The sequence below is a fragment of the Nansenia antarctica genome (assembly GCF_963989245.1).
Source record: "Nansenia antarctica genome assembly, chromosome: 11".
Taxonomy (NCBI): domain Eukaryota; kingdom Metazoa; phylum Chordata; class Actinopteri; order Argentiniformes; family Microstomatidae; genus Nansenia; species Nansenia antarctica.
Genome location: NC_137681.1, coordinates 11,191,536 through 11,203,666, shown reverse-complemented (window position 1 = coordinate 11,203,666; position 12,131 = coordinate 11,191,536). Strand labels below are relative to the sequence as shown.

The 12,131-nt window shown below is 46.1% G+C and overlaps 1 protein-coding gene across 1 annotated transcript in view; it reads left to right on the top strand.

The window, feature by feature from the left end:
• The window catches only part of dnah3 (dynein axonemal heavy chain 3), a gene marked incomplete at both ends in the record, with an annotated part of 40,576 nt that overhangs the window by 17,715 nt on the left and 10,730 nt on the right, over positions 1-12,131 (top strand). The window contains 17 exons of the mRNA XM_080542271.1: positions 1,298-1,539; positions 2,058-2,158; positions 2,447-2,552; positions 2,958-3,087; positions 4,380-4,616; positions 5,354-5,457; positions 5,934-6,228; positions 6,413-6,592; positions 6,958-7,081; positions 7,223-7,379; positions 7,461-7,604; positions 8,983-9,117; positions 9,473-9,733; positions 10,054-10,324; positions 10,983-11,148; positions 11,307-11,523; positions 11,853-12,035. Coding sequence (XP_080398397.1) covers positions 1,298-1,539; positions 2,058-2,158; positions 2,447-2,552; positions 2,958-3,087; positions 4,380-4,616; positions 5,354-5,457; positions 5,934-6,228; positions 6,413-6,592; positions 6,958-7,081; positions 7,223-7,379; positions 7,461-7,604; positions 8,983-9,117; positions 9,473-9,733; positions 10,054-10,324; positions 10,983-11,148; positions 11,307-11,523; positions 11,853-12,035 — 3,053 coding nt within the window. The remainder of the gene's footprint in view (positions 1-1,297; positions 1,540-2,057; positions 2,159-2,446; positions 2,553-2,957; positions 3,088-4,379; positions 4,617-5,353; positions 5,458-5,933; positions 6,229-6,412; positions 6,593-6,957; positions 7,082-7,222; positions 7,380-7,460; positions 7,605-8,982; positions 9,118-9,472; positions 9,734-10,053; positions 10,325-10,982; positions 11,149-11,306; positions 11,524-11,852; positions 12,036-12,131) is intronic.

The following is a 12,131-nucleotide window of genomic DNA, read 5'->3' as shown; positions in this document are numbered from 1 at the left end:
ATGGTCTTTATTGTCATTGATATAGTACAGGTACCAAACAACGAAATTTGGGAGGGGGGGCTCGGTGCTAGGGAAATAAAAAAAAAAAAGGGAAAGGAGCTGGTTTACATAAATAAAGGCTATGTACACTATCCACTATACTATACTGTACAAATAAAACACTGTGCTGTACTCTATGCTATGCTATACCTATTCTAACATTTCCTATTCTCTGCAACTTTGTGTACCCTAGGGTTGTCATATTGCACATAGTGTTATTGCACATTCATTTAAAGTGTCGCAGTTTGCAGGCTTGAAATGTACACATTTGTGCCTCAGCACTACACCTGATTTTCAATCCAGCAGCTGCCATCAATCCGTCCAGACTGTCCAGGGCCCAGAACCTAGGTCTTTGCTGTGTTCAGGGCCTGGATGGCCCTGGGGTAGAAGCTGAGCTTCAGTCTGTTTGTCCTTGCGAACATGGTCCTGTACCGCCTGTTCGAGGGAAGCCGAGCAAAGTGTTCGTACCCAGGGTGGGATGGGTCTCTGGAGATCTGGGAGGCCTTCCTGAGGCAGCGTGTGTTGTACAGCTCTTCCAGAGAGGGGAGGGGGGCGCCGGTGATCTTCTGGGGGCGATAGAAGTTCTTAGGGACACAGTAGAGGGGAAAGCGGACGTCTTTAGGAGACGTAGTGCTGAGGGGCAGAAGATGTCTCAGGAGGAGCAGTTAAGGTGTAACCTGAAGAGGTGGGTCTTCAGTCTACGACGGAAGATGGGTAGTGACTCTGCCGTTCTGACAGCCGTGGGGAGCTCATTCCACCAGCGGGGAGCCAGAGTTGTGAAGAGACGTGATCGGGCAGCACGACTGCTGTGCAGAGGTGGTGGGGCCAGTCGGCCAGCCGAGGTGGAGGAGCGGAGTGAGCGGGCTGGAGTTTGGGGGGTTACCATTTCCTTCAGGTAGGCAGGGGCTGTCCCTTTAGCTGCCTGATATGCAAGCACCAGGGTCTTGAATCTGATGCGAGCTGCAATCGGGAGCCAGTGCAGGGTGCGAAGGAGAGGGGTGACATGAGAGTATTTGGGGAGGTTGAATACCAGACGTGCAGCAGCGTTCTGGATGAGCTGCAGAGGTCTAATGGCGGAGGCGGGGAGACCAGCCAGGAGTACGTTGCAGTAATCCATGCGGGAGATGACCAGTGCCTGGGTCAAGAGTTGCGCTGTTGACAGTTTCTTCACATGCTGATATGCATGCTACTCCTTCTACCTTATGCCCATTAGGAACCAATTGTGAATTGTATTTGTTCTATATCTCTCTGACATCAGGGGGCCTGGAGGAGGAGTTTGCGGTGGACTACCGGATCCTCAACCCCAAGGCCATCACCATGGGTCAGCTGTACGGCTGCTTCGACCCAGTCAGCCACGAGTGGTCAGACGGCGTCCTGGCCGTCTCCTTCAGGCAGCAGGCGGTCAGCACCTTAGACGACCGCCAGTGGATCCTGTTCGACGGTCCTATCGACGCCGTCTGGATCGAGAACATGAACACGGTCCTGGACGACAACAAGAAGGTAAGGAGGGGGTTCTGACGGCCGATCGCTGAAGTATAATCAATCAAATCAAATGTGTCGAATCTATTAATAAAGGCATAACTCCTGAAGGCTATGATTCACTGTGTATCTTCGACCAGTGGGGCAGTGACGATCGGTCCTTTTTAGACAGGGGGGGGGAAGGGGTAGTGGTGACCTAGTGGATAGTGAGTTGGACTTGTGATCAGAAGGTCATGAGTTCAAATCCCACCTGGGAACACCATCACTAGATGACTAACATCTCCTAAGTTATTCCATGTTACTGTAATTGTAAGTCGCTTTGGAAAAAAGCTTCTGCTAAATGGTAAAAATGTAGGCCAGTGTTATGAGTGTTTGTGCCAACTGGTGAAGTGAAGACCCTCCTTTAGCAACAGCACACTGTGTGTGTTTGATTCCATCCCATGCATTACAATGAGCCCGTCCTCCGATTTCCACCTCCACCCTAGCCTCGCCCTGGTGCACCGAATGTTAAAGTATGTTCCTCCCTCTCTCCCCCCCAGCTGTGTCTGATGAGTGGTGAGATCATCCAGATGAGCTCCAAGATGAGCCTGATCTTTGAGACGGCAGATCTGGAGCAGGCCTCCCCAGCCACCGTCAGCAGGTACGTACCGGTCAGGCCGTTTTATGTGAAAGAAAGCACCACCTCATGCAACCCATGAAGCTATTCCACTCTATTCACGGATAGGGTACCCCGTTTATTTTCTACTTGGATGGCAGATGGCTAAGATAGCAGATCAGGCTTCAGTTTGAGGGTTTGCTTTCCACACAGAGCTAACCCTATGTAGGCTAGCTGGCTGCTAGTTGGTAGTTGATACGTCAATGAAGAAAGCAGGGCATTGAAGTCTAACAGATTGTTGACTGCTGACTGGCTGTGCTTGTATGTGGTCAGGTGTGGTATGATCTACATGGAGCCTCACCAGCTGGGCTGGGCTCCTCTCAGAGACTCCTACATGGACACCCTGCCTGAGAGCCTGAGCACTGAGCACCGAGACCTGGTGAGAACACACACACACACACGCAGGCACACACACACACACACACACACACACATACTCACACACACCCTACCTGAGAGCCTGAGCACTGAACACAGAGATCCAGTGAAAACACGCTCACACACACGCAGGCATACACACACACACACACACACACACACACACACACACACACACACACGCGCAGGCACACACACACACACACACACACACATGCAGGCACACGCACACACACACACACACACACACACACACACACACACACACATACATACCCACACCCTGCCTGAGAGCCTGAGCACTGAGCATAGAGACCCAGTGAGAACACACACACACACACACACACACACACTTCCTCATTAGGCCAATACAGCATCTTTGTGTGTGTTTCTCTCTCCTCTCCAGATAGTGGACATGTTTAACTGGCTGGTGCAGCCCTGTCTGGACTTCATCTCCACAGAGTGTCGCTTCCTGGTCCACACGTCTCCCATCCACCTGGCCTACAGCCTGATGAGGCTCTTCACCTGCCTGATAGGTCAGACCCCACCAGCATAGATGAGCATATACCAGTATACTAGTATAGATAGATTAGCATATACTAGTATACTAGTATAGATAGATTAGCGTATACTAGTATAGATAGATTAGTATATGCTAGTATACTAACATAGATAGATTAGCATCTCCTAGTATACTAGTATAGATAGATTAGTATACTAGTATACTAGTATGGATAGATTAGTATATACTAGTATAGATAGATTAGTATAGTATACTAGTATAGATAGATTAGTATACTAGTATACTAGTATGGATAGATTAGTATATACTAGTATAGATAGATTAGTATAGTATACTAGTATAGATAGATTAGTATACTAGTATACTAGTATAGATAGATTAGTATACACTAGTATACTAGTATAGATAGATTAGTATATACTAGTATACTAGTATAGATAGATTAGTATATGCTAGTATACTAATATAGATATATTAGTATATACTAGTATACTAGTATAGATAGATTAGTATATACTAGTATACTAATATAGATATATTAGTATATACTAGTATACTAGTATGGATAGATTAGTATATACTAGTATACTAGTATGGATAGATTAGTATAGTATACTAGTATAGATAGATTAGTATACTAGTATACTAGTATAGATAGATTAGTATACACTAGTATACTAGTATAGATAGATTAGTATATACTAGTATACTAGTATAGATAGATTAGTATACTAGTATACTAGTATAGATAGATGAGTATATACTAGTATAGATAGATTAGTATATACTAGTATACTAGTATGGATAGATTAGTATATGCTAGTATGTTTATTTTACCTGGGAGCGAAACAGAGCATAGCCGCAGATCCTTCTTACCTTCGGCTAAGAGGCTTTTTAACATGAACCCTCAGTTGTTTGTATTCATTGATGATGTGCTGCTTTTTGGGGGGCTAGCGCAATCAGATTTCTCCTCTTGGCATTAATAAAGTCAATCTTTATCTTATCTTATCGTAAATAATGTATTCTTACTGGGGATGTTTACTTAACACAGATTCTGTTGAGTCCTGACCTGGACTAAGTCACACTTTCAATGGAGAATTGTCAATGGAGGAGTAGGCTTAACTTGTGTCTGGGAAACCTCAACTATATGTTTCCCGAGATTCCCATATGTGTTTTGTATGCCTGTATTGATGTTCTAATCAACCACTGGATGAAACAATACTTTCAGTTGACCTTCCCTTCGTCAATTGATGACATGAACGTATGTGGTGTTTCTGTTTGACTGTGTATGTGTCTCTGTACCAGATGAGATCGCTGAGTCAGGGGCGGACGGGGCGGAGCCTATGTCCAGCCAGCAGGTGACCATGTGGCTTCAGGGCATCTTCCTATTCGCTGTGGTGTGGACTGTGGGTGGGACTATTAACGGCGACAGCCGTAAAAAGTTTGACGCCTTCTACCGTAACCTGATCATGGGGATGGATGACGAAGCACCCCGACCGAAGAGTGTGAAACTCACCAAGAACAACGTCTTCCCAGAGAGAGGTGACCTAGCCTAGTCAATCATGGGGCGGCTGTGGCGCAGGAGGTAGAGCTGCCGTCTAATGATCGCAAGGTTGGCAGATCGGCGGTTCAAGCCCCGGCTGGCCACATGTCGAAGTGTCCTTGGGCAAGACATTGAACCCCAAATTGTGTGTATGTGAATTGGTGAATGAGAGGCCGTTGTAAAGCGCTTTGGATAAAGGCGCTATATAAGTGCAGTCCATTTACCACCAATCACCAACGTTGGTTATTTACAGTGTTTGATGTATGATTAGTCAACCCTACCTGGGCATAATCTTAACCTCTGTTTCCTGGACCCAGGTCAAGCCTGCTCCTGAACCAGCGTAGGGAGGCTGGTGGAGGTAGGAATCGGAGGACGGGCTCATGGTTATGCATAGAATGAAATGAGGAATGGTTCTCATCATTATTCTGTTCCATGCGTTACAGCGAGCCTGTCCTCCTGCATTTGTGAAAAAAGTATAATACGCACTTTTACTGTAACGCCAAAGCAAATTCCTATATATGTATGCATAATGGCAATAAACGTTATCTGAATCTGAATCTGAACCACCAGCCTCCACTGGTTCAACAAGAAGGCTTGATCTGGGATCTGTGGCTTGAAGACTGATCTAAGTGAAAAAAGCGCTGTCAGCATACATTCTTCACTAACTTATTACCACATTAAATATTAATGTATTTTCCTTCACATTTCCTCACGTGTACTTTCCTGGCTTCTCTAGGCACCGTCTATGACTACTACTTCCACAAGCAGGGCTCTGGTCAGTGGAACGTGTGGACGGACTCCATCACCAAGGAGGAGAGCACAATCGCCCCGACAGCCAATGTCAGTTTTACCTCCCGAGTTTACCCTGTTGATTACTCTTGCATACGACACACATGAAACTAGGAGACCAAGAGTCTGGCCAACAAAACACAGTGTTTCCAATGGCAACTCACTTTCCGAATCACAATAGCCAATCACATTCCAGAATTGGTTTTGATCGGTGTAATCGTTTTGTCAGCTTCTCATTGGAGCGGAGGTTGTGTAGGGAGGACAATGCTAGGTCGTCAGCCGCTTGTGCCTTTCAGTGGAATCTGGTGGAGGTACAAATATGAGGATGGGGCTCATTCATGGAGGTCATCCTATTCCATGCATTACAATGAGCCCGTCCTCTGATTTCTACCTCCCTCCTTGGAATCTTTCATCTTTCCCCTACCAGCTCGTAGAACCAAGGAAGGCACCGCACCACACAGAGACAACATTGGGTTGCCATGTTCTCAGAATCCCCCTTTGCTCTCCCCCTCTACCCCCCTCCCCAGGTCTCAGACCTGATCATCCCCACCATGGAGACGGCCCGCCAGCTGTTCTTCCTGCGTACCTACCTGGCCCACCAGGTGCCCATGCTGTTCGTGGGTCCGACGGGCACAGGCAAGTCTGTCATCAACAACAGCTTCCTGCTCCAGCTGCCCAAAGAACGCTACACGCCCAACTGCATCAACTTCTCGGCGCGCACCTCGGCCAATCAGACGCAGGACATCATCATGGCCAAGCTGGATAGGAGGAGGAGGGGTGTGTTCGGGCCGCCCATGGGAAAGAAGTGTGTCGTCTACGTGGGTAAGGAGGGAGGGACATGCCTGGGGAGCGTGTTACTGTTGACCTTGTTTGTCGATGGACTGTATAACAATATACACACGCACACACACAAACACACATACACACACACACACACACACACACACAGATACATACACACACACACACCACCAACATTCTCTGATATGTAACCCCCCAAACCCAGATGACCTGAACATGCCAGCTAAGGAGATCTACGGGGCCCAGCCCCCCATTGAGCTGCTGAGGCAGTGGATCGACCACAACCACTGGTACGACAAGAAAGACACATCCAGGATCGACATCGTAGACATGCTGTTTGTATCTGCTATGGGGCCCCCTGGTGGTGGGAGGAATGACATTTCAGGTACTAAGCAGGAGCAGTAATAGCAGTAGCAGTAGTAGTAGTAGTAGTAGTAGTAGTAGTAGTAGTAGTAGTAGTAGTAGTAGTAGTAGTAGTAGTAGTAGTAGTAGTAGTAGTAGTAGTAGTAGTAGTAGTAGTAGTAATAATATTAGTAGCGGTAGTAGTAGTAGTAGTAATATTAGTAGCAGTAGTTTAGTGACTGTAGCAGATAGAATGTTTAGGGAAGATGTTGTAAGTATGTATTCTGCAAGGGATGTTAGAATAGTAGGAGAGATAATGATTTATCTAACATGCTTCAGTGATGTTTATGCATAGAGTAATGCCCTTTTTCAGCGTGTATAAAAGGTGAATTCTGTGTACAATCGCAGGCCGCTTCACCCGTCACTTGAACATCGTCTCCATCGACTCCTTTGATGACGAGACGCTGAGCAAGATATTCACCTCCATCACCGACTGGCACTTCAGCAAGGGCTTTGATGCAGCTTTCTCCAGGTGAGACTGCAAACACTGTAGCTGACTGATATGACAGAGATCATTGTAATCTATTTTCTGATTATTAATGTATTTATTTATTTTATTTCATTTTTTACATATGGAAGTACATATACAATAGTTTCTGTTGTCTCTCTCCAGGCTGGGGAAGATCATGGTGCAGGCCACCATGGCGGTGTATAAGGACGCTAGGGACAGCTTCCTGCCCACGCCCTCCAAGTCTCACTACATCTTTAACCTCAGGGACTTTGCCAGAGTGATCCGGGGGGTCCTGCTCAGCCCACACACACACCTGCAGGTAGGGTCAGCTCTGTGTGTGCGTGTGTGTCTGTGTGACTGTGTGGTGTGTCTGAGATATGATATTTCTGTGTGTGATCAGGAGGGAGACAAGCTGATCCGCCTGTGGATCCATGAGGTGTACCGCGTGTTCTACGACCGCCTCATCGACAACGAGGACAGAGACACCTTCTTCGACATCGTCAAGGAGAGGACCTCTGGCTTCTTCAAACAGAGCATAGATAAGGTAAAACAGTCTCTCTGTACTACATTTGACCATATTAATACAACCACCCTCCGATTTCTACCTCCTCCAGCCTACTCTGCCACCATCATCACCATCATCGTCTCTGAAATTGAACCCTGTGTAATGTCTGTCAGTCAAAGTGGGTGCCGCGGCACCTGTCCGGGGGTGCCGCCAAATCTGCTCGTAAAAAAAAAAAAAAAAAAAAAAAAATATATAATATACAATTATAATAATAATACATTAATAAACGTTTGTTTATTACATGTGCAATGGAGTTCATAAGCAAATCAAATATATATTTCTCAGATTTGAAAGATATTAATTTACTAACTAGGCCTACTAGTTACTAACTAACTACTCCTCACTGAAGTCTTGGACCAAGCGGTGAAAATGGTTAATTATGTCAAATCACGCCCGCTGAAGTCACGGCTGTTCAGCACATTGTGCAATGAGATGGGGTCCGAGCATGAGGGGCTCTTATTACACACAGAGGTCCGCTGGCTGTCGCGGGGCAAGGTGTTATCCCGTGTCTATGAGCTCCGAGATGAACTGATAACTTTTGTCAGTGAGCACGACTTGCCATACAAAGAACAATTGGAAGATGATATTGATACAACATATTTCTTTGTTTTGTATTTCTCTCAATTTTTACAATTCTGTCATGATTATTATTGTTAAATTATTATAGTTGTGAGTTACCCGTTTGGTTCAGATGTGAAATAATAATCTCAGAATGAGCATTGAAATGAGAATTACATTTTAAGGCATTATTTTAAGCCCCCCAAAAAAGCATTGTTCCATTGATTGATTATACAGGTCTTTGATATTTTATTTGTGTGAAGAATTCCCTCTGAGTCTCCTCCCATATTGTACAATCCTTGAGGGCCACCATTTTATTTAATTTAGCGATAGTTTGACTGACCTATGCATTCTTGCCCATCCATTACAGTTCATTTATGACTTTTATTATCTTGTTAAAATTCATTGGGGCAATACTTATGTATTATATATAAACACACATTTTCAAACCAATTCATCGTGTATTGTTTTTAGTTTAAGCTCCGAGGCATTTTTTAAATCTTCGTAGAGTTGGGGTGCCTTGGAGAAGGGGGAAAGCTTCAGGGGTGCCTTGGTAAAAAAAAGTTTGGGAACCTCTGCTCTACGGGTCTTGTACTTGTATTGTACTAACAATAATGATCCATAGGGAATTGAATGGAATAGTTATTGATCTTGAACGCCATTCTCTATTCCTGATTCTCTCCCCTGTCTGCCTGTGTTTGTTTATATTTGATTGTGTTATTATAGTTTTTTTTCGAGAGTCATCATGGTACTATCCTTAATCATCTCTCCCCTTCGCTCCCCTTTCCTCCATGCCCAGCTCCTCAGTCACCTGACCCCCACTGGCAACGTGGTGGATGAGAACATCCGCAGCTTGTTCTTCGGTGACTACGGCAAGCCTGACTCTGACGCCAGGGCCTACGACGAGATCACAGAGCTGCGCAGCCTGACGGAGGTGAGTGTGTCCCGCGTGACCCGGGAGGCAGCATGTGGATCTACGATTAGGGTTAGCCTACAGTAGGCTGTGGGTTGGACCGCTTGGACCACTGTACACTAAAAACGTATGCCCTAATCACACGACAGAGTCGAACTAAGCTGTGCTGAGCTGTAATGTGCTGGCCTGGTTATGCCTCAGTTATCCATCATACAGTAGTTGCTGAAATCGTGCTGGGAGAAGAAAATATCTGACCTAGGACAGTAAGGTTCGGGTTGGCCCTGTAGTGTGTAAAGCCCTTAAGTTGCTTTGACTAAAAGCATCTATTCAATGACGTGTATCTATTACTGTGTCTATAAATACTATGACGTTGTAGGTGATGGATCATTACCTGGAGGAGTTCAACAACGTGAGCAAGGCGCCCATGTCCCTGGTCATGTTTAAGTTCGCTATCGAGCACATCTCCCGTATCTGCCGCGTGCTGAAGCAGGATAACGGCCACCTCCTGTTGGTCGGCATCGGCGGGTCGGGGCGCCAGAGCGCCACCAAGCTGGGCACCTTCATCAACGACTACGACCTCTTCCAGATCGAGCTCACCAAGAACTATGGCGTGTCCGACTGGCGCGACGACCTCAAGGTAGGTGGTGGATGCTAAGTGGGATCCTTGGGATGACTGTAACTTTAAGCCCTACTCTTACCCTTATCATAACCCTAACTAGCCCTAACCAAAATTGCATGAGTTCCAAAGGAGACCATACAGTTGCTATGGTCATACTCAAAACTCTACTCCACTTTCTAACCCTTTCATCTATTAAGCTTAACAATCCCAAACGTCTTTAAACTTTTTCCACTACCATGATTAAAAAAAACTTTTGTTTTCAGGAACTAACTTTTCTTGTTGTATTGTATTCTAGAGTATTCTATCAAATTCGTTGGTATCCTACTGTGTTGTATTAGAGGGTGATGCTGAAGGCGGGCATCGAGGGGCGGAGCACTGTGTTCCTGTTCAACGACAGCCAGATCAAAGACGAGGCGTTCGTGGAGGACATCAACATGCTGCTCAACACAGGCGACGTGCCCAACATCTTCCCCGCCGACGAACGCGCTGACATCATCGACAAGGCGCAGAACATCGCACGAATGGAGGGCAGAAAGATCGACGCCACGCCCCTCTCCATGTACAACTTCTTCATCGAGCGTGTCAAGACCAACCTGCACATCGTGCTCGGTGCGTGTGCTTGTACTCACTGTTTTTGGAAAGACAACTTAAGGCAGGGCTCCCACGGGTCCTTGAAATCCTTGAAAGTTTGTGAATTTGAGAAGAAAAAATCAAGGTCTTAAAAGTTTTTGAAAATAGACATGGGTCATTGAAAGTGCTCTCTCTCTCTAAAAAAAAAATATATATTCAAAAAAGAAATTACTTAGCTTGTCAACTAGTAACTTTACACATATTTCACAATATATTGTTTTGCTGTGCTGTGGTAGAGAAGGCAAGAGACCATCTAGTGTTCACACATTCAAGCCTCTCTTTTTAATTGTTGTCTGTGAGTGGATAGTTCCTATTATATAAATTCTCATCTAGATCTGTCTCAAACTATGCCGTGTTGGGTCCTTGAATATGAGGGAATTGAGTCTTGAAAGTCCTTGAAAGGTGCTTGAATTTGATGTTTCAGAAGGTGTGGGAAGTCTGGGAACACTGTTAAGGTAACTTTGAGGAGAGTAACTCGCTGTTGTATGGAGGCATAGAACAGGGGATACTCCCTGTTCATTAGAATCCATGTAGGCTGGTTTTCATTTAAATACGGGAGGTTTCCCAAACCTAGTCCGTGTAGAGTATTTATGTATGTGTAAAGTCTAAAGCGGTATGGTTGTTGGTGTTTGTGCAGCGATGAGCCCCATCGGCGATGCCTTCAGGAACCGCCTGCGTATGTTCCCCTCGCTGATCAACTGCTGCACCATCGACTGGTTCCAGGCCTGGCCTAAAGACGCCCTGGAGATGGTGGCCCACAAGTTCCTGGAGGACATGGAGATGGAGACCAGCATCCGGACGGAGTGAGAACAACGCTTCTAACGCTGTAGTTGTGCTGTCTGTACTAGTTATAGAGGTCGCTCAGTCTGTCTCTGTGGCACAGTCACATCCCCTAGCAGCTTCCCATGTAATCCATGTACATGTGATATCCAGTCTGAGACTCTCCTGTGTGTTTCTCCAGGGTGGTGGAGATGTGTAAGATCTTCCAGGAGAGCGTGAGGGACATGTCCGTGCGATACTTCTCCAGACTGAGGAGGCACAACTACGTGACGCCCACGTCCTACCTGGAGCTCATCCTCACCTTCAAGGTGCTGCTCACCGCCAAGAGGAGCGAGGTGGATACCGTCAGGAACCGCTACATCATAGGCCTGCAGAAACTGGACTTTGCTGCCTCTCAGGTTGGGAAGGATACTAATTGAGCCTTTGTATTGTCTGGGGGAGTAGCAATGTTATGAAGTTGGTTGATTGTAACAGTGATTTGGTCTTCGCAGCATCTCAGGTGGGGCAGTCTACCAAGTCTAGTTATTTAAATAGAGCAAGTCAGGATTTCTAAAGTCTCTTAAGTCAATTGGGAACAAGTAGATTTGTTATTAGATGAGTTCCTCGCCAACAGGAATAGTGAAGCTGTATTGTTGATAGGACAGTGCAACAGCCTCCATCCTGGCTCCGCAGCGGTCAACTGTATTGATTCCAGCCCAGTGTAACAGCCTCCGTTTTGGCTCTGTAGGTGTCTGTTATGCAGACCGAGTTGACGGCCCTGCAGCCAGAGCTGATCAAGACCTCAGCAGAAACAGTCCAGATGATGGTGAAGATCGAGAAGGAGACGGTGGAGGTGGACGCCAAGAAGATGCTGGTGAAGGCTGACGAGACGGTGGCCAACGAGGCGGCTGCAGCAGCCAAGGCTATAAAGGTCGGTCTGTTTACACCGGAAGCTCTGGAACAGCTGAGCTTTATTATGTCATTCAGACTGGTGAACAGTTCTCAGATAGAAATGACGATAGACATT